General features: G+C 42.6%; 1 protein-coding gene across 2 annotated transcripts in view; it reads right to left on the bottom strand.

Moving 5' to 3' along the window:
- Window positions 1–23375, bottom strand: part of LOC120038995 (ubiquitin carboxyl-terminal hydrolase 43-like) — a 97466-nt gene that overhangs the window by 22786 nt on the left and 51305 nt on the right. For both annotated transcript variants that reach the window (XM_038984526.1, XM_038984534.1), the window contains 4 exons: window positions 22215–22350; window positions 21935–22079; window positions 13112–13274; window positions 2310–2421 (listed from right to left, as the gene is read on the bottom strand). In XM_038984526.1, coding sequence (XP_038840454.1) covers window positions 2310–2421; window positions 13112–13274; window positions 21935–22079; window positions 22215–22350 — 556 coding nt within the window. The remainder of the gene's footprint in view (window positions 1–2309; window positions 2422–13111; window positions 13275–21934; window positions 22080–22214; window positions 22351–23375) is intronic.

Below are 23375 nucleotides of genomic sequence, written 5' to 3'. Positions count from 1 at the left end.
ACACACAGATACAGTATATACCCGCGTGTGTGTGTGCATCCCACCCACTGCAGGCTGCAGTCTAAGAATGTGTAAAAAGCACTGGTGTGTGTGTGTGAAGCAGAAAGAGGCTCAGCTCAGGTGTGTGTGACAGGTGTGTGTGTATGTGCGTGTGTGACAGATGTGTGAGAAGGTATGAGTAAGTGAGAGGGAAAATAAACAAATAAGCACCTAGGTTTGGTCTGGCTCTGAGTAATGTCATACCCTGTCAGAATGACTGCTGGGTAGATAGGAAGAAAAACACAGCTAAAACTCAACAGCACGCAACACTACACCTCTGAGATTCTACCTGTCTCAGACAGAACACTGCATGAGGCAAGAGGAGACCAAACAATACTGGATTAGACACGAGAGTTGTTATAGTAGCACATGCATTCCAAGAGAAAATCATTGCTTTCAGTTTCTTTCAATCTTAAATCTATCTGGGTTAATTACTGCTTGTGTTAAGAGAACATTATGATTTGGTAGATAGCAACACTATTTACACGTGAGAATAATGTTCTAATGCTTTCCCATTACAATCTAAGCACTGGCGGATTTCTGCTTAATCCCTCACATATTACCATAACATCATCTGTCTGTGACTGTGTAACATGGTCTGTCTCTGTGTGACAAATATCCCTTCTCCATTCCACATTTACAAATCTCCTCATCTCCCGTATTGCATCTTCAATTAAATCTCATCAGTTCCCCATCCTCACAGAGTGTGTCACTGTGAGGACATCATGTAGTGTCATGAATTACAGCTGTGAGTCAGCCACAGCCGGCTCAAGGAGGGGTGCTGTTATTCTCTAATTATACACAGTTACCAGCACCATGTCATCTGAATGGTTAGCGTAGCATACGTAGCATGTCACCCTGTCTGCCCTAGTGAGCAGCTCCATGCTGACTGAGATGTCAGGCAACGGAGAGGCAACATCAGGATCCAATGAGGCAGACTGACTGGCTTACTGCCACTCTGCTGCTATTGGACTCCATTGCTGTGGTCTAAAATTAGATGGGGGTAGAAAATCCACTTTTGAAAGTAAGTGATTGCTGCCATAAAACGCAGGTTGACGCGTATCTGTCCATTCAAGCTCTAGAGAATTGTATTTTTTTGGCAAGATATCCATTTGGAGTGTCTCTCTCTTGGCTGAGGTGGGCTCCTTACACTGATTTTGTAAGCTAAGCTTTAATTAAATAGCCAACTGGAGGTTTAAAAAAGGACAGGATAAATCCAATACAGAGAATTACTGAGAGTTTAACACTCTCACTCTTCCTTCATGGCATCTCTGTCTCCTTCTCTCTTCACAGAATGCTAACCTATCTTATTTTTTTCTCCATAAAACATCAGGAGTCTTTAGCAAACCGACAGACAGACATACATGCAGTCTGGTCGGCCATGCAGCCGTCTGACAGTCAGACACTAACTGGAAAGCTGTTTGGCGACATGATTAACATCATGTTATGCTGCGCTGAACCGCAATCAGAGGTCACACAGCTGGGCGCATCTAAGCAGACTGTTTTGTTTGCATTTGTATCATTACATGTTTGTCCAATGTTCTGCGGTTGCCCCAACAAAAGGTGGAGACAGTACAAACAAGCCACTTGGTTTGGATCTTCCAGCAAGACAATAACCCCAAGCACACATCAAAATCCACAAAGAAATGAATTGGCCACAAAATCAATATTTTGTAATGAAACCCATTGAAAACTAGTGGTTTGAATTCAAGAGGGCAGTCCATAAGCGCAGACAAAGGTTATTAAGGATCCAAATGAATTATGTATGGAGAAATGGTCTAATATCCCTCCTAATGTGTTCTCCAACTCATAAAAGGCTCAGTGCCGTTATCCTCGCAAGGTGAGGAATTGAAAGATATTGAAAACAGGGGTGTCAATAATTTTGACACCTAACTTTTTGATAAAAAATATTTTACTTGTTAGACAAAATATATATTTTTTAAGAGCAATTGTATTAGTATAAAATAATATAATAAAAAAAATGTAGCATACAATATAGCTCAGTATTTTAATTATTTATTTTATACAGTAATTTTTTTTATCTTTATCAAGGGGGTCAATAATTTCGAACCTAACTGTATATGCACATACCGTAATGTAGTTTTGGTTAGGTGTTTTTTTTTATACTCGAGGTAGCCCATACTCTACTAGAAGACAAGACATAGAGAGATATGACAGGCAGAAAACACACTAGCCCAGGGTTAAAGGTTAGCGTTGGAGAGTCGCTGAGCCATTAGCTGTGTGTCAGCTATGGTCTTCCAGTGTTGTACCTGGGCCTGTGCTCCGTTGATCATCAGGTAGTAGAGCTTGCTGAGGATGCTCTGCTGCAGCTGGTCCCAGGAGATGGAGCGGTCCTCCCTCATCAGGAACGGAGGTCCAAACCTGAGGAGCAGATGGGAACACATGATGACCATTCAGTCAGAAGAGATAGGATCTTAGACAGTTATCAATGGGATACCTGAAGTGAACTGATCAAAAAACGTAATTTCATTGATGAGCATGTCTGTGGTCAACTAACATTTCATTGACCCAAATGACTGTTTAATCAATGTACAGTGAGTGAAGGAGTAGAGTAGAGTACACATCCTGCATTCACTTCTCACACTGTCATATAGGCAGAACCACACTAGCCCTGCTTAGGTTGCTGGTTTCTTACTAGTCTTCAGGCCCCCTTCACCTATTGTCACGGATGACGCTCCACCTATATAATCACCATTATACCAGAGCTCTCATTACAGTGTATCTATATGAGACACACAGAGATAATTATACATTATAACAACAGCACAGGTATGGCCCTGCATCAGAGCTGGATAACATGATGCCTTCATTAAACGGCACCTCAGATTGAGGCCATGTCTCTGTCATAAACTCCTCATCTTTAACTGGGAGAGGCTGAGGCTTACACACATAATTGAGAGATAACACCACGGTGAGGATTCGTCACAGGGTTAATCAAGTTTCTTCTCAATGATCTATCAAATTAAGATTAAATGTTTTCCTCAGTGTACGTCGATCTGGCAGGTAACACGACCCAGAGCTGAATATTTTGTGAATATTTTGCAAATATTTCTCTGGCCTTCACTACAAAATTTTGCTTGATTAGGTCTATGTGAAAGTGCACGAACCCTATCAAAATGTATTTCTCATCTGAGTCTTAAAGTAAAATATTGATTCTGTTTTAATTCAATACTCATCATAGTTTCATGAAGGGTTGTCCCATTAACTCATGGAAACCATGTAGATACTCAAGGTACATTAAGTTATCGCAAACACTGTTCAACATTGTTACCATTAATGTCATTGTCCTCCATTCAACATACTGTACTTTCCACCGATTGTTGTGTAATTGCAGACCCACATTCCATGGTCACTATGAGCAACAGCTGAAACAACTAGGAAATAAAGAGAGACAGCACAAAAAAGCCTTCATTTTCTGTGCTTTGAGGTGTTTGTTCCTTTATTTCCAGGACTTGGTATGCTGTTCAGATCATCGGCCCATAGGCTTGTCAAGCCATCTCTCTATGGCAGGCCCTGGTACACAGTACTACCCCTCTCTCTTCACCTGAGAATGATGCAAGATTGGAAGTATGTTAAATTGGCTTACAGACGTGTCCATGTTCATCCCACAATAATCCCCACACAGTCTGTGGTGCCTCCAAGGCACCGTTTTAGCAGTAGCCTTGTAAAGTCTTGAGCTACTACAGCAGTCTTGTGAGTTGTCTCTGAAGCACCGTTGTGCTTTATTTTTCTTAGTGTACACAGAGAAGACAGCAAGGAACAGATTGTCCACTGGGCTGCTGGTGGGCATCACTCAGACTGATGGATTTAAGATGTGAGTGTTGATCGTCAGATGATCGCTCTGATAGTTTTGTGTGGGATCATCCATCTAGAACAAAGGCAGCTGTGAGGACTAGTGCATGGCCAAGCCTGCCAACGTCATAACCAAGGCAGCAGAATGGAGTGTAGCTGGGGTAGTGGTGCGATAACAATCCAAAGACATACTACAGAAATACACAGAATTAGCTCCATTGAGACAGACTTTTTCAGAGGACAATTTCACAAATATTTTCTGAAGAAATGAATCGTCATGATAACTAACCCCTGACTAACTAAGAGTATCCCACACAGCTTTAAGAGGGTGCATAAATTATAAAGACTACACAGGTCAAAATGGAATGATTTGGGTTCATCTCAGGGCAAGAACCTAAAACAGACCCCAACCAGCTAGCACATAATGTTCTGAGAACGATATGTTTCTTAAGAGCATGGTGAGAGCCAGGATGTTCTATGGTTATTTTGTATACAACCTTCTGTCACGCCCTGACCTTAGAGAGCATTTTTATTTCTCTATTTGGTTAGGTCGGGGTGTGATTAGGGTGGGCATTCTAGTGTTTCTATTTCTTTGTTGGCCGGGTATAGTTCCCAATCAGAGGCAGCTGTCTATCGTTGTCTCTGATTGGGGATCATACTTAGTCAGCCTTTTTCCACCTTTAGTTTGTGGGATCTTGTTTTTGTGTAGTGCCTGTGAGCATTCCAGTCGTTAGGTCTCGTTAGCTGTTTATTGTTTTTGTTGGTGAGTTTCATTTAAATAAACATGTGGAACTCTATGCACGCTGCGCCTTGGTCCGCTCATTTCAACGAACGTGACAGAAGATCCTACCACCAAAGGACCAAGCGGCGTGGCCAGGAGAAGCAGGGATCCTGGGCCCGGGAGAAAAGGGAGTGGAGGACATCATGGACATGGGAGGAGGTTATGGCAGGGGACAAGACCCTGCCATGGAAGCAGGCGGAGGCAGCGAAGGAGGATCAACGACGACTCTGGTGTTCGCAACCACGACGCAGGCACGAGAGGCAGCCCCCAAATTTTTTTGGGGGGGGAGGCACACAGGGTGGTTGGCGGAGCCAGGTTTCAGACCAGAGCCAACTCCCTGCACTCGCTTTAAGGAGCGTGTGACCGTTCAGGCACCATGTTATGCGGTGATACGCACTGTGTCTCCAGTGTGCATTCACAGCCTGGTGCGCTCGGTGCCAGCTCCCCGCACGTGCCGGCTCAGCGCTCCTGGTCTCCAGTACGCCTCCTCGGACCAGGATATCCTGCGCTGGCTCTATGCACTGTGTTTCCAGTGCGCCTTCACAGCCCAGTGCGTCCTGTGCCAGCGCCCCGCACTTGCCGGGCTAAAGTGAGCATCCAGCCAGGACGGGTTGTGCCAGCTCTACGCTCCAGACCTCCAGTGCGCCCCCACGGCCCAGTATATAATGTGCCAGCTCCACGCACCCGGCCTCCAGTGCGTCTCTCCAGCCTGGTACGCCCTGTGGCTGCTCCACGCACCCGGCTTCCAGTGCCTCTCTCCAGCCTGGTACGCCCTGTGCCTGCTCCACGCACCAGGCCTCCAGTGCGCCTCCGTAGTCCGGGATCCCCCTGTGAGGGTTCCCAGTCCGGAGCCTCCAGCGACGATCTACGGTCCGGAGTCTCCGGCGACGATCCACGGTCCGGAGCCTCCGGCGACGATCCACGGTCCGGTTCCACGGAAGCGGAGGGATCAGCGAGCGGAGCGGGGTCTACGTCCCGAACCGGAGCCACCACCAAGGCTAGATGCCCACCCGGACCCTCCCCCATAGAGTCAGGTTTTGCGGCCAGAGTCCGCACCTTTGGGGGGGGGGGGGGGTACTGTCATGCCCTGACCTTAGAGAGCCTTTTTATTTCTCTATTTGGTTAGGTCGGGATGTGATTAGGGTGGGCATTCTAGTTTTTCTATTTCTTTGTTGGCCGGGTATGGTTCCCAATCAGACTATCGTTGTCTCTGATTGGGGATCATACTTAGGCAGCCTTTTTCCACCTTTAGTTTGTGGGATCTTGTTTGTGTGTAGTTGCGTTCTGCACTGCATGTAGCTTCACGTTCGGTTGTAGTTTATTGTTTTTTTCGTGTTCATCAAATAAAATGATGTACGCTTACCACGCTGCACCTTAGTCTGATTCTTCCGTCAACGAACGTGACACCTTCCCACAACTTTCTGGGAACGGTACAGGATTGTTGCTTGGCTTTGGGACATTCTCAGCACATTTAAGGAACCTGACAAAACCTTATTTTCTTGGTATTTCTTGGTATTTCATTACTTAAACAGAAAGTTTCCTAAAACTTCAAACATGTTAACATTTCATTTCAATTTTGGTAATGTTCTACTGTAGGAACATTGTCCAACTGGTTTGACATTGGGAATATTCTCAAATAGTTCAGAGAACGTTAAAAAACAAAGTAATGTTTCACCATGGTTCTATCTAAAGTCATGTTCTCTAATTGTTCCAAGAATGTTAAGAAACAATGTTCTTCTGTGGGAATTGCAGTACTTTAGCATAACGTTTCCTACAGGTTTCATCATGGTTCTATTTAAAGTCATGTTCTCATTTTTCAGAGGGAGGGTTACGAAAACTTTCCATAAAAACCACAAGAAGACTTTAGTAACGTTCAGAGAACTTTCTAAGAACGTTATTTAAAAACATATACATTCTGTTCTCAGCATTAACAAAACTCTATCCTCTATCTTGTTAAGTATGTTCAGGTCCATTGGCCACGCCCACTAATTGGCCTGATCATAATGAGTGCTTGTTTCATATGAAATGGGGTATGTTTTAATAGACTAAAATTAAAAGCTTTTATTTTGTATGCGTAAAAAAACATGGCATGTTAGCTCAATCCTGGTGGCGCAGTGGACTAATTCCATGGAAAGAGAAAAGAAGATTATATACTGAACAAAAATATAAACGCAACATGTAAAGTGTTGGTCCCATGTTTCATGAGCTGAAATAAAAATCACAGAATTTTTGCATACGGACAAAAAGCTTATTTCTCTCAAATTTTGTGAACACGTTTATTTATATCCCTGTTAGTGAACATTTCTCCTTTTCTAAAATAATCCATTCACCTGACAGGTGTGGCATATCAAGAAGCTGATTAAACAGCATGATCATTACACAGCTGCACCTTGTGCTGGGGACAATTAAAGGCCACTCTAAAATGCGCAATTGTGTCACACAACACAATGCCACAGATATCTCAAGCTTTGAGGGAGTGTGAAATTGGCATGCTGACTGCAGGAATGTCCACCAGAGTTGTTGCCAGAGAATTGAATGTTAATTTCTCTACCATAAGCCACCTCCAACGTCGTTTTAGAGAATTTGACAGTATGTCCAACCAGCCTCACAACCGAAGACCACGTGTAACCACGTGTAACCACGCCACCACCTGTGGTATTGTCTGAGAACAGCAACCCGGACAGCTGATGAAACTGAGGAGTATTTCTGAAAGTTTGAAAGGAAGTTATTCAAAAACCTCAAAATAACATATAATTTCTGTTCTCAGAGCGTTAATAAAACCTCTCAGGAAAACTTTCAAGGAACCAGAGTAAAACATTCTCAGAACCTCCCTGCAACCTAAAAATAAACGTTCCCAGAACAGGCAAAATGTTCCCTTCTGTTCTCAGAACGTTGAAAAAACATTCCTTTTTACCAGTCACAAAACGTATGGCTTTGTTCCCACAACCGTTGTGAAACCAAAAACATACGTTCACTAACCCACAACTTCCAAGGAACCACATTTTCTAGCTGTGCAGTCTTTGGAATAAATTGCAAAAATAATGCAGAGCTCATATCTCTTAATAATAATTTCACGCTTATGGCAGAGTCAGATTTATTTTCATCTGTCAGACCAAAACAAATGAGAAAGTTATTTGATCCAAAAAACATCTGACACTTGTGATAAGATTATCCAATGGAGACTATGAAATGTGTCAGAATTCCCACTGATCCGCATCGCATCTCTCTCCTCAACAGGCAGTTTGTCTGCATGGAAATAAGACTCAGCATCAATATGGGTCACATTATGATTTGTTTGTCCTGTTCCACACTGTGCATAATGATGGGATCACTAGGAAAGAAACATCTAAGCAAATGCAAAATACATAAAATCAATATGGGTGAGGTGGCCTGCTACAAACAGGACTGGATTTCAGACTATAACTAGCAGTCTGGCTTTGAACGTTCTCAGCTAGGAACTCACATCTAAAGCATGCCGTGTCCAGAGATGATACAGATTAGACAGCAAGCTCTTAGCTCTTTTACTAGGTTATATGGAATTGTTTTAAGAAGGTCATACCAAGGATAATTTAGCTATTTGATTTAGAATTTTATTTGGTCTTACTGCTATTAGCACATACAAACACTTTGAATAACAGATTCCCTACTTGGAACAACAGATAGTGCCCCAAAAGATTCCAAAGGAAGATTGTTCAGAAATGTCTGTCCTACATATTTGATAGGTATTTAACCCCTTATTGTGGTACTAAACAGTCTCCATATATACTGTAATTCCATATTTTTTTCCCAACTGGTACCGGGAGACCTTCAGACCACTCTTGTTGTGGGCAACTGACACGTACGTGAGAGTCTCAGCTTTTGAAAGAGGGGTCATATTAGTGTGTAGACCACCAAATTGCTCGGACGCTACAGACAGAAGTTGGCAAATCGGCTGTACTGACTTCAGATGACTTCCAAGACACGTGTAGGGGTCGTAGAGCAAAGCGGACAACACCATCGTGTTCGTGAAAGTCTCATGCTTTGTTCGGACTCTACAGATGATTTTGTGAGAAGACCGATTTTCGCTCTAGAGCTGTTACCTTTCACTGCAGATGCAGAAGTGCGACACCAGCGGATGCAGTGGATTGAGACGTATCCAATGCAAAATGACTGATATCTCTAGTTTAAACTCATTTTTTATTATACTAATTAGATTCATCAAGAAGGTCTTGGAGTTGACGGTTAAACAAAGCAATGACACTGAAATGGAAATTTCACACTGTGCTGGTTAGAGGAATGTACCTGCAAAACCTATTTCCTGTAGGACAATAAGAGAAAGACAAAGAGTGCAATCCACATGTCATTTTCTCTGCACACAAATATCTTCATCCTTCACCTGATGAGACAGAGACACGTCTGAGCCCACTTGGGCACACACTAGTTGAATCAACATTGTTTCAAGGTAATTTTTCAACGTGTTGTGACGTGGAATAAACATGAAAATACATTGGATTTAAAAAAAGTAATCAACCAGTACTGTTTTCATCTCATTTCAACCAGCGTTAAACATTGAAATTAGGGTAAGACTTTAACTTAAATACATTGACTTAACTTGACTAACAGGTGCTTACATCAATCTAAATTCAACATAATCAGCAGAACTATGTATACGTTAAAATTGCGTTGAAACTTCTAGTTTTTTTCTTCCTATATTGAAATTATGTTGAATTTTAGATTTGATTAGACATATTTTGTTTCAATATCAGTGAGATCAAGTCCACCATCCAGATGCCTACCTCTATGTACCCTGCTAAGCTTGGGAAACAAGCTGTGTTTGTTTCAGCTGAGCTATCATGTCAACACATTTAGACATTGATCAGCTTCCATACTCCTTTGTGTAGACTACCTAAATAACATTAGCCCTGTGAATAGGATTCCAAATTCATGATAATAATAAAACACTTTTACCTTTGGATATTGTTTTGTATATGAAGGATTTAAAAAATGTTTGTTATTAAAATGTTGGATTCACGTCTCCATCTCAATCAAAATTCTATGTTGAAGAATATGACTAAATCAGCCCACATATACAAGAAAGAGTCAATGTTCAGGCACGAATTGTTGAACTGTGGCTTCACATTTTATTTCAATATACCTCTTTATTTAGGTCGATAACATGACGTTGAAACAATGACGTTGATTCAAACATACCATTTCACTATCAACATTGAAACAAGGTCAAATAAAATATGTCTAATCAAACATGAAAGTCAACATAATTTCAACCACCCAAGTGTACAAAACATTAGGAACACCTTCCCAATATTGAGTTGCACATCCTTTTGTCTCCAGAACAGGCTCAATTCGTCAGAGCATAGACTCTACAAGGTGTAGAAAGCGTTCCACGGGGATGCTGGCCCATGTTGACTCCAATGCTTCCCACAGTTGGATGGACCATTCTTGATACAAACGGGAAACTGTTTAGCGTGAAAAACCCAGCAGCATTGAAGTTCTTGAATCACTCAAACCAGTACACCTGGCACCTACTACCATACCCCGTTCAAAGACAATAAAATATTTTGTCTTGCCACATACACAATCCATGTCTCAATTGTCTCAAGGCTTAAAAATCCTTCTTTAACCTGTCTCCTCCCGTTCATTTACACTGATTGAATTTGATTTAACAGGTGACATCAATAAGGGATCATAGCTTTCACCTGGATTCACCTGGTCAGTCTATAGCCCTATTTGCACGGGACTAGTATTACTATAGAATGTCGGTTATGTAATAATTACCCCAGCATGTCCCTTTTTCTAGTGGACGATTCTGACCGGATTAGTTTTACCAAACTGCCCCTGTAATACTTTTTTTCCTCATTCACAATTGACCATTATGACAGAAGCCTGGAGGCTCTTCTAGGCATGAAGATATTTCAAATGTCTTGGGGTAGCCTAATATTGGCCTAATGAATGGCCTTCAGTTCAGAGAAAGTCAAAATAATAATGCATACGTATTTGGCAATTTATCAATTAATTTGCACAATATCGTCCACTTCATCTTTTAAAAGAGAAGTATTGGCGCTAGGAAAGTTGATATATGAAAAAACAGATCATTCATCTGTAGGTTACGTGTATAGCACATTGTTTTAAGCATCAATTTGTTCCCATGTTCTTACCCAAAATGGCTGCAACACCTGCTAAATGGGTGCAGCACATGCTAAACACGATTAGCACGGGATAAGTATTATCAGAGGACCTTGGAGTTTGCCGAAAAACAGTAGGTTTTTAGGGCAGGGATAATAACCTTCCTGCCAAGTAAAAATTACTGACATGGCAGATTCGGACGGGACTAAAATTACAGAAGTGGTGATTTGTGCTTGTGCACATAATTACATTACCTGAGCTCCTCCAGTAAAACGTATCCCGTCGAATAGGGCTTTAGTCATGGAAAGAGCAGGGGTTCCTAATGTTTTGTACACTCAGTCGTTATTGAATATGGGATCATTTATTTTACGTTTCTATGTGGAATTAATGCAATTTAAAAGTATACATAGTTCTGATGATTATTTTGAAATTAGATCAATGTAACAACCTATTAGACAAGCTATTTAAAGGAAAAATCCACCCAAAACCATTCATTCTTTTAATTTACAGTGTTAATTAACACTATGTGAGAATAATATTTTTTTGTGAACGAATGTTTCATTTTGGCGTTATAATAAGGTTGGCAACAAAATGGAAAATCGTTGTGGAAATCTGTTGCAGCTCAAATCGACTACAAAATCCACATGCAATGCTCTCTTTATGGGCTGGCTGGCTAGCAAGCAAGCAAACATAGCTACACACAATAATACCAAAGACAATATCAGCATGTGAAGTAGCTTTTAGGCTAAAATTGCCTAAAAAAACAGCGCTATCAATTTAGGAGTCTACAATCTCAGCATGATCAACCTGTAGATCGACGTGCCTCAGAGAGCGGAATCTGACATTCTCAACGGCAGATATACTTTTGAGGAGATGGGAAACGTTGCCCATGCTATGTCTACGGTACAGGCTGGTGCATTCTGGGCGATTCTGGGACAAGGACCGCTGTCCTTCAAGGAGTGAATGGGAGTCTATTGGGCGCTAGCTCAAAAACCAACACTAGCACTAATTTCGTCAACAAGAAGTACAACATTTCATATATTTTCCGAGATGTGAGATAATTAACTTGCTACCTGTAATAACGTATAGCTTTGGAATCGTGACATTACGTACTTTAGATGAAAATAGGCACGTTTCTCGACATATACACTGACTCTGAGAAGGGATTGCGTGACGATTATCTTAGCAACCGTGTGACACAGCATGACAACGTGGGGCGTAATACGTTCCTTCATTCATTGGATTCCTATCTCCTTTCTTTCATATCTCTGGCAACGGCACCATGTAATGCACCCTGGATAAAAGAGGCAGACAAATAGGAAAAAAGGACCCTCTGTTAAATAAAACATTTCTCAAGGTAGGAATATTGCAAAAATATAACCAATGGCTCATTTAAGAGAAGACATCATCCCGTGTTATGACATCGGCCAGTATTGAAATCTAACATGTATGATAGATGTTTTCACAATCTAAAAGTCCTATTCCAGTGTAGTGAGAGTGACTTTACCACAGTGCTATGTCATACCGGACAGATTTCTGCCTGCTTGAAAGCCAATAACTCAGATAAACATGAAAACATGAAAGGACCCAGGGAATTGATAGAACATCCCTCAGGGATGCACAAAAACAATATAACATTCAAAATGGGGGAACCTTTCCTTTAAATTGAAGTTTTAAACACGTTTTTATGTTTACAACTCTGGTTGAAATTAGATAAACAGTACTGGTTGATACTTTTTTCAAATCCAATGTATTTTCCAAGTTGATTCCACATCACAATACGTTGACAAATTACGTTGAAACAACGTTGATTGGTTGTGAAGTTTCACATCTGACACCAGTGTGTGCCCAGTGGGAGGGTTAATTAGCAATGTTGAAGCATGGGAGAATGCTGAGAGACACTAAGCCTTCTGGATGGGATTGGATTTCTCATGGCCGACTCTGTGAGGTCTCCTGAGCGAGTATTGATCCCTCCACTGCTGTCGGGCTGGATGTCTGATGGATTATGCCATCGTGTCAGATCGTGTCAAACTTCACAACCATTCAGTTGGAGACTCGCCTCTCAATTAGATTGACAAGAAACTCTCAGAAACTGTGACTCATTGACTGTGGTTCATTCAACTGTCACATGAGATAGTAGAGGCCTTTCTGTGCTGCATATTTCCCCATCGACATAAAGTCGTGAGGTCTTTTCCTGCTGGCCCAAAGTCGAATGAAAAGTCTATATGTAGAAATTACTCATGACCTTATGTTGTAACTGTAACTTTCTCTTTCACTTCTGAGTGACAGTATGAAGAGGTGAACAACACCAACCGCCCCTTAGATCCCAGAGTGTGTTTGAAACAGTCACCTAACCTGACAGCCTGCTGGGCATTCCAGGCGGCGTTGCACACCAGCAACAGGATCTTCACCGGCACACCATGGTTCAGGAACTCAGATGACAAAGTTCCGGATGGAGGTAACCTTTGACCTTCGGGCCCGGAGGAGTATGGCGAGGACGGCAGGCTGTGGTGGTACCCTGCAGGAGAGGAGGAAAGAGGGAGGAGACAAGAGGGGGGGGGGGGGGGGGGGGGGGGGGGGAAGTGAAGGAAAGGAAAGTTAAATATAAGACTTGGCGAGACATTCTATTTGGGGAGGAAGGGAGAACAGATGGAGCGGGCGCTGCAGACTCTCCCAGCAGGAGGTCTTATCTGATGCAGCTTTTCACTCCTGGTGGGTGCCAGCACTTCTCACCAGCTAACTTCTCTTCCCTCACACTGTGGAGTGTGACTGAGCAAAAGCCTGCTGAAATTACAGCACTCACAGACGTGACATTAGCAGATGCTGTGTTACCAACCTACTAACCTCATCCCCAGGCTATTGCGCACAGCGCATATAAGCCTGGGATATCAACCACTCACAGTTGGCTTTAGTGAGTGACCATAGAATTATATGCTAGTGATTCTATGGCAAAGTATTTGTCATCATTTCATTTTAGCGAATCACATGTGCTTGTGGTGTGGTGTGTTTGTGTTGCTCTGTGCTTATGGTGTACTAGCGTACGGGGGAGGGTTAGGGGGAAGATGTTGTGGGAGATGATTGGTTGGTAGATTAGGTAGATTAAGCCAATGCCTTGTGCCGGGAGTTTCTCCCAGCTCTATGTTTTGGCCAAGTTTGACGCACTGGTCCACCAGACTCTACTCACATTTGTGCGGGAATGTCTGGGAACGAGATTACCAACCTAGACAATGCCAACCCATCAGGTGGCACTGGCTCCCCAAAACACTTGGTGATAAATCACATGGTAAATAGGACTGTAGACAGAAACGAGCAGCTATTGATTGGCCCGGCGACAGTGTTCTCCCAAAACCACAGCGTTGTATTAAACACCGCTGTTTACACCCATCCAGTTCACAATTAATCATCGCCAACGGTGAATGTCACGCTTGAAGGCCCCAAAGCCGCCAAGATCCTGAGTGTGCAAATATCCCACCATTCAATCCAGCCACAACACAGATCTAATACCAGGATATAGGAGAGTGAAGGAATGCATGGAAACAAAGACCTATTCAATATCAATCAGACACTTCATGTAAACAGCTCTGATATGATATGATAGAGCCCTGACCCGAGAGTGTACATAATGAGGAAAAGTATTACTGCCCTTCATTTATTCATGTTCAACTAATGAAGCAGCTGATCAAACTCTCTTCAATCATGCTCTGCAATTGTTGACCTCTGATCGCTGTGAGGATGATTTATGTAAAGAATCCCTTCTTTAATGACTGGTGAAACGTTCTAGAATTCAGCAGTAAAATGCAGAGGTCACCTCATGGACTGTCCCCACGTGATTGATGCTGGGAGGAGGTCTCTCATTGGTCATTAAATCAAAGTGTATTTCTTTATGTTTGGGCATCACAAATGTATTGTTTCTAGACATCTCTCCCAAGGTCTTTTCACTGGTCTTTAAATTACAACCAGTTTCCTACCTTTAGGTTGATGTCAGCTTTTCAGAATGACAGATGGAGTGTCAAAATAGCCCACGGCAGATTCCTGTAGATACACAGAAACTTCAACTTGTACACACACGCACGCACACAAATGTAATTTAATATGCCTGTTGATTGTAGTCTCCTGTGATGAGTGATATGACTCACTATAAGATCATGGAATAGTTGTGTATTCACTCCTGTAGTCTAGGGTCTGAGAAACACTTTAATTTTCAATTCCCTGACAGATGTGAAGGACAGGATGAGCCAGCCTGAACACTGTGAAAGCCAGTAATTAAATACCTCTGCCCCCAAAGAGATCCAGTTCAATGACTGGATTAGCAGGGTCAGGTATTGATTGGTTTCGAGAAAGCCGTGAAGCCCTATAGTGAAGACAGACACCAAACTGACCACATACCGAGACTGAGACGTCAGTGATTACTAGGGTGGTGGCGGTCATGAAATTTTGTCAGCCGGTGATTGTCAAGCAAATAACTACCGGTCTCACGGAAATGGACCGTTAATTAACATAAACACATTCAGCATCTCCTGGCTTCCACACATAGCCTATAAGCCACTGATGCAGACATTTGGAACATCTATATTTTAAAAAGTCTAATAAATCCATAGCCTACACCATCACAATAAATCCATTATGTATTTTAGACAGGTCTAAAGAAACAGGATATGAAGAAAATGTAGTCTATTTCAGAAGAACAGAATAGCATACTCTTTGTCCTTCTGTTATGTCCTGATCTGGCTATGCCATATGGCTGTGGGCTACACTAGTTCATTTAGCAGACAAGATTCGCTTAGAATTTCGTGGCATTATTTTATAGTTTGAATAAAATCGAAAATATATTTTCTCTAAAGGATTTCTGAGGGAGTGCGCACATCCGGCTATTCTGTGTTGAGCGGTTAACAAAGAAACAGGTCCTCCTATATGCTTAATTTAGAGTTATTTATGCAACTTTAGTTGTGATCAAAACGTATAGAACAACGTTTGTATTTTTAATACAAGGCTGCATGATGCCACTAATGATGATTTGAAAAAAAGTCACATGAAAGGCATGAGCTCTGCTTTGTCATTTGCGCAGGCTGTACACATTTAATCAAATCAAATGTTATTAGTCACATGCGCCGAATACAACAGGTGTAGACCTTACAGTGAAATGTTTACTTACGAGCCCCTAACCAACGATGCAGTTTAAAAAAATACGGATAAGAATAAGAAACAAAAGTAACAAGTAATTAAAGAACAGCAGTAAAATAACAATAGTGAGACTATATCCAGGGGGGTACCGGTACAGAGTCAATGTACATGTAGGTAGAGTTATTAAAGTGAGGATAGATGATAACAACAGAGAGTAGCAGTGGTGTAAAAGAGTGGTGGGGGGGGGGGGGGGGGGGACAATGCAAATAGTCTGGGTAGCCATTTGATTAGATGTTCAGGAGTCTTATGGCTTGGGGGTAGAAGCTGTTTAGAAGCCTCTTGGACCTAGACTTGGAGCTCCGGTACCGCTTGCCGTGTGGTAGCAGAGAGAACAGTCTAAGACTAGAGTAGCTGGAGTCTTTGACAATTTTTAGGGCCTTCCTCTGACACCGCCTGGTATAGAGGTCCTGGATGGCAGGAAGCTTGGCCCCGGTGATGTACTGGGCCATACGCACTACCCACTGTAGTGCCTTGCGGTCGGAGGCCGAGCAGTTGATATACCATGCAGTGATGCAACCCGTCAGGATGCTCTCGATGGTGCAGCTGTAGAACCTTTTGAGGATCTGAGGACCCATGCCAAATCTTTTCAGTCTCCTGAGGCTGAATAGGTTTTGTCGTGCCCTCTTCACGACTGTCTTGGTGTGCTTGGACCATGTTAGTTTGTTGGTAATGTGGACACCAAGGACCTTGAAGCTCTCAACCTGCTCCACTGCAGCCCCGTCAATGAGAATGGGGGTGTGCTCGGTCCTCTTTTTCCTGTAGTTCACAATCATCTCCTTTGTCTTGATCACGTTGAGGGAGAGGTTGTTGTCCTGGCACCACACAGCCAGGTCTCTGACAAGCACTTGATAATGCCTCAAATTTCTTGGCGGCATACCCTTTCTGTGGCCGTAATTCCCCTAAAAAAAACATGTCTTTTGAGGCCAATGGCCGTTGTGCCCTTGGGCCGAATATAATAATTATAATTCCCTTCTCCTGGCTGCGTGCTCCGAAACACCTCTCACTCTCATGGCTCTCTCAGATAGTTCAACTCTTATTAGCCAATGCCCGTCACGTGATCTATCACACCCTGATCTGTTTCACCTGTCTTTGTGATTGTCTCCACCCCCCTCTAGGTGTCGCCCATCTTCCCCATTATCCCCTGTGTATTTATACCTGTGTTCTCTGTTTGTCTGTTGCCAGTTCGTCTTGTTTGTCAAGTCAACCAGCGTTTTATGTCTCAGCTCCTGCTTTTTCACGTCTCTCTTTTCTCACTCTCCTGGTTTTGACCCTTGCCTGTCCTGATTCCGAGCCCACCTGCCTGACCACTCTGCCTGCCCCTGACCCTGCCTGCCGACCTGTACCTTTGCACCCCTCTGGATTACCGACCTCTGCCTTACCCTGACCCTGAGCCTGCCTGCCGCCCGGTACCATTGCCCCACCTCTGGTTTACTATCCATGCCTGCCTTGACCTGTCTATTACCTGCCCCCGTTGGTATATTAAACTATTGTTTATTCGACGTGGTCTGCATCTGGGTCTTACCTTCATACTTGATAGTGATCGGATCTTTCTCACAAGCTACAAGTGAAGACAGACACATCAGAGAGGCAACTGTGGGTCCGTATCCAATTCCGAATCGCACATTGAAGATATTAGAAGAACTGTCCACATTTACTTTTCGAGTAGGCCTAATGAACAGCAAAAGCACTAGTTTATGTCAATCTACTATCCCCCATAATACAAAAGTTGATCGATTCTATTCTGTGCGAGAAATAAATATTCCAAACATAGTCTGGGACAGTTGTGGGATGCAATAGATCTCAAATAAATACAACCACTAGCATCCCAAAACATTTTTTAAGCATTGAGGCTGACGCAACCAATCAGAACGGTTTGGCTTAAAATGTTGATAAACTTTTAGGCTATTTCTTCACATTATAAGCGCAGTAATGCACACACGGCAGTAGGCTATACGTGCGAATGTTCCAAAATGCAATCAATTAGTGGGAAAACACTAGCGGGAAAACACCATTCTCAAAAGTGTGATTATGCATGTAATGCTTTTATTATAAAGGTGAATTTTTATGGTGAAAATGATCTTCCCCAAACTTGAAACTCACGCATTGCGTACAGTATGTATGCCAGTTAGGCTCTACACCCACTGTAAAGTGGATTAATGTGCTTCATTTTAAGAAGTTATTTGGCCACTTTAGTTGTGATACAAACCGAAATCAAAAAATATATGCCTATGGACTAAGCTACATGAGGTGAGAGACTATGACTTGAAAAAGTAAAAAAAAAAAAGGCACGAGCTGTTTCTTGCCTTACTGCACAGCTGGACATCATTCACAAGTGATAATATATCATTCACAAGTGATAGGCTAATATTGTCACCCATCAGACTGTTCTTGATCTAATTTTGTCTTTACATATACTAAATAATATATGTGATTTTTTATTTATTTAGAATGGACCATTATCATGCACCGGCCTCGAAACAGGGGCAGGGAAAAAATGCACGTCATCTATGCACTTAAATAACGAATGGAGAACACTTTTCCTGTAGTTAATTTTCATGCCAGCCAGGTAGGCTATACTCCTGGTGTAAAGAGAAGAAATGTGCTTAATATTAGGAAAGTTGAGAAATAAACATAGCAGGCCTAGCCTATAGAAAGCTGATGGGACCCTCCTCTTTTTAATAGAGGCCATCACTCTGTTTTAGCACGCAATTGCATAGCCTAAAGATATGTTGCACAACATGAGCTCATGGCCTCTCATGAAGTGTTTGATTAGATTTTCGATTACATTTGCATTGATGTCAGAGTGATTAGAGGGACAATATACTGCTGAGGACCAGGCAGCTTGTCACGTCTGCTCCCGCTCCCCCTCCCTGGCGCCAGGCTACCCGTCTTTACACGCACCTGTCACCATCATTACACGCAGCAGAGCTCATTGGACTCACCTGGACTTCTTCATGTGATTGATTGCCCCTGTATATCTGTCTGTTCCTCGGTGGTGTTCCCTGTGTCCACATTAATTGTTGTTATGTGTTCCTGTCCAGACGCTGTTCCTGTTCTGTTTCATGTCCGTCAGTTATTAATACTGTAATACAGTCACCGTAACAGCCCTAGTGATGACTTCATGGCGTTTGTATCCTCCACTGAGTGACCTAGTTAGCCAGGCTTCTGAATGTGTCCACACTGAGGAGCCTGAACTAATTATTGGGCTTTTCAAACAAGCGTTCCACATCAGTTCCACCTAAACTGGAAGCCCTGGCTGTTTGTTAGACAGAAAATTGAAGCACATGTGGAAAATCCCACTGATGCCCTGACAGGGGGAACTCTATGGCCTGGCAGCCAGACAGCATACTGTATTATAACCATACTATATTAGAGACACAATGGACAAACCATGTCATGGTGGGATGCAGGGTCGACTGAGTTTGGATCAGTCATTGATTAGATGAAATCATGCAATCTGTTATTAATTTCCTTAATATGAGCCTGGTATGAACAACCAAGACACTGTCAACCCAATACAACCTGAAGAAGGGGAATACCTGATGGGGAAAGAACGTGTTATCTGTGTGTATGATGCACTTCACTGAATGTGAAATAAGATAATTCTATGAGAATTGCCATGACAATGGAGCTCTGTGGGTACAGAATCAATGTTTACATAAACTGACATAGGAAGTGCTTACACCTCTCTTCCTATTTCACCATGCCATGAAAGGTCAGGCAGGAGGAAAAATACTCCCAGACACCATCATCTCTCATGAATCTTTTGTGCCACACTGGGATATTCCATACATTGTAGATAGTTCATGTAAACCTTGTTGACAGCGACTCAATTACTCATTCTCCTCGCTGACAACCACCAAATGAAAATGCTGCCAGGCACAGACACACGCACACTCCACCATTTTTCTACAGGCCGCTCATCAAGGTGTGAAGTGACATTACTGATAGGCTGTGTGTCAAACAGAGGTGGACAGCCCCTGCTTCACATTTTTATGATTTTGAACATGATTCTAGGACATTTAGTGATAGCCATTAGTGACAGCCAGTCGCTGATGTGCTTAAAGTGAGTCACCCTCTGAATTCACCAACTAATGTACTGTAGCATGGTGCTAAGGCTCTTGTTTTTTTAGCCATACAGTAAGTGCTACAATTCATTTCAGTTGATGCCTCAGCTTGACAGCTTCTATTGGTACCTGAGACACATATCCAGTTTGTCAAAGCACAAGCCTGCAACACTAGTGTTGAACATCTCTGTCTAGGAGTTATTATACAATTCAGGCGAGCTCAGGTTTTCTGTAACGAGCAAAGCCGAACATGAACACTTTAGGAACTTTAACTTCCAGCTATAGAGGCATTATGGCAGTCCTCCTGACCCAGAAACTGTGGAGAAATTAGCTGCTGTCTGGTCAGTCTTTAGAGGCCACTTCACTCAAAGACACTGCCAGCCCTGTACCTGACCAACGCTGTCAATTGCTTATTGAAAGGATTTCTTCCAAGCAGAGAGGCTGAACAGAGCTCTGTAGAGTCCCACATGCTTTTCATACCGAGAGAAGTGAGTAAAGAATGCTGTATGTAAACTAGGGAGTAGTACAGAAGTGGTATAGTAGAGGAGTCTTTTAAATCAATGTAGACACTGTTCTGGGGAAGAACAGATACGACTCCATTCCCATCCCATTACCATTAATAGTTAATGTGTGTGAGTTGCATATTGGCATATTGATTTCAAGTACACAAAATGTACCTTCCATTAGCAGCAGTGACCATAAAAGTTTATGGTCACTGCTGATTTAAAGAGGCACATTACACAACCCAATGAGGTATAAGCTGAGGTGAAGCCTCCTCCGTCAGTACAGTACCACATTTCATGCCCGTCAGCTTTAGGCCAAATAGATAATGATTACAAAATGATTACTCAGTACTCATTGTGTAACAGTGTTTGAGTTCTGTTATCAGACTGGATGTGCATGAAATGAGAGGATGCTCTGTTCAGCAGGGAGGTGGTGAGAGAAACCTCTCCATATCAACCCCACTACGTATACAGTCTGATAAAACATCCCAGGAGGATTCAGTGTGTGTGTGTGTGTGTGTGTGTGTGTGTGTGTGTGTGTGTGTGTGTGTGTGTGTGTGTGTGTGTGTGTGTGTGTGTGTGTGTGTGTGTGCAGACCAATCAAACTGAGTAGTCGATTATGTGTGGTCTAACCAAAGATGATAAAGGAGAGACAGATTTCTCCAATCACTTTGCTCAGTGGTGATGCAAAGAAGTGTCATTTTCAGGGACAAACCCAGCTCTGCTAAACCCAGGGTGAAAAATGTGGTAAAACTATCAACACAATCTGGCTTCTGGGAACAATGTCTGTTTGCCCTTCACATCATCAGTACAATTACAGAGGAGAGATATTTCAAACATAAATCATTCGATGACAGCAAATCTTTGCGGAAAATGATGGTGATTTGAGTAGATCTGAGAATCTGAGTTTTATTGAAAATGTGTTTAAAATGTGTTTGTAAGCACACATGTTCCCCAAGGACTTCTTATTCTACATTGTGAGTTCCTCCTGGAATCTATCAGACCCAAAGTACACAAACAAATGTGTGTGTGTGTCTGTTTTCTCACAGCAAGGTCATTCATTATCTTGTTTAAAAAGAAACAATGCATTTCTCCTCAGTTGTTCATCCTGATGTTTGGAAGGCTTGTGCCAACAGTGCACAGTTAGGGTAAAAGCTACAGTACAAAGAGCATGTAATTATCACCACCAGAGGAAGGACAGACTTTCACATAATACCCTGGTATTTCACAGAGGTTATACATCCCATTCTGTTAATACAGTACCTCTGTATGCTCTTGACTGAGAAAGGCTTATTTCACGATGGGACTGAAATGACCCCTGCTTGCTCATAAAGTGGAAAAGGGACAGATTCTATTGGATGATCTTGGTTGATAGTGGTGATATTGATCTGAATGTCCCTGGAATATGTAGTTGTTGCTACGGTTACCTGAGAATAGTGCAGAGCCTCCTCTGATGTATAGGGGTGGGGCCTGGAAGGCATAGATGATGTCAGTCTCGGCTATGCACGTCAGATCCTCCTCATCAAAGAAGGAGCGCTGAAAGCCTGTGGTGTAGATCTCTGTCAGGATCACCTGAAGAAAGAGGGAGAGAGGGAGAGAGAGATAGCAAGAGTATCCATCTTATTTAATCAGAGACTTGGAAAATGGAGTGAGAGTGAATCTGAGGATAGTGTGCATCATCAAGAAGAGTGAGACAAGATCACCTACCTGGTCTGGGGAGATCTTCCCCTCATCCGCCAACATCCTTCTCAGAAAGGCCAGCGAGCCAAAGAGAGGCACAGCCAGCCCGATGCGCAGGTATCTCTGACCCTTCGTACTGAAGACCAGAGTTACACACAAAGGCCTGTCGAGTGAAGGGGGGGGGGGGGAGAGAGAGAGAGAGAGAGAGAGAGAGAGAGAGAGAGAGAGAGAGAGAGAGAGAGAGAGAGAGAGAGAGAGAGAGAGAGAGAGAGAGAGAGAGAGAGAGAGAGAGAGAGAGAGAGAGAGAGAGAGAGAGAGAGAGAGAGAGAGAGAGAGAGAGAGAGAGAGAGAGAGAGAGAGAGAGAGAGAGAGAGAGAGAGAGAGAGAGAGAGAGAGAGAGAATAGCCGCTGCATTGAAATCACTACCATTTTTATTACAGTCCATGACCAGGAAGAGACATATAGTTTTCATGAATTAATCAATACATTTTAGCATTAATAATAGATCATTAGGACAGTTTTTTATGTGTAAGAAATAATGGAATCTGTATTGTGGGTCGATGCATTTCTAAAGCTGAGCACTTGGCTCTTACTTCTCCTTTGCATGGAGAAGCAGTGCTGACATAGGCAGGGTAAAGGGACAAAATGGCTTGTACAAAAACACTACACTGAAGAGATATGTGCCCTGTGATTCACCTGTAAGAGTCTATGTGTGTCTATATGTGAGGACTGTAGTGAGCCGAATAGACACCCCACTCAGAATGTCAGTCTCCTCCTCTGATAAAGAGAGATATGGGAGCCAATGACAAAATGACATACGCGGGAGGTCCGGAGTGTACAGCACCTCTATTCTACAGACAAGACTCTTATTTTTTATTTAACTAGGCAAGTCAGTTAAGAACAAATTCTTATTTACAATGATGGCCTAGGAACAGTGGGTTAAAAGATTTTTATCTTGTCAGCTCTGGGATTTGATCTAGAAACCTTTCGGTTACTAGCCCAATGCTCTAACCACTAGGCTACCCGCTGCCCCTTATCACCTTACACTCATATTGAAGGGCTTGAGCTCAGGCTCAATTTAAAAAAAAATGAGTCATGTTTTTCTTTTGAAGCAAGAAAGAGACTTGTTTCCACTACCTTTTTGCCTGTAATCGACTATGGTGAAACATTGTACATGTTTGCCCCTGT

Source organism: Salvelinus namaycush, chromosome 3, assembly GCF_016432855.1.
Source record: "Salvelinus namaycush isolate Seneca chromosome 3, SaNama_1.0, whole genome shotgun sequence".
Taxonomy (NCBI): domain Eukaryota; kingdom Metazoa; phylum Chordata; class Actinopteri; order Salmoniformes; family Salmonidae; genus Salvelinus; species Salvelinus namaycush.
This window is presented reverse-complemented; position numbering and strand designations above follow the sequence as displayed.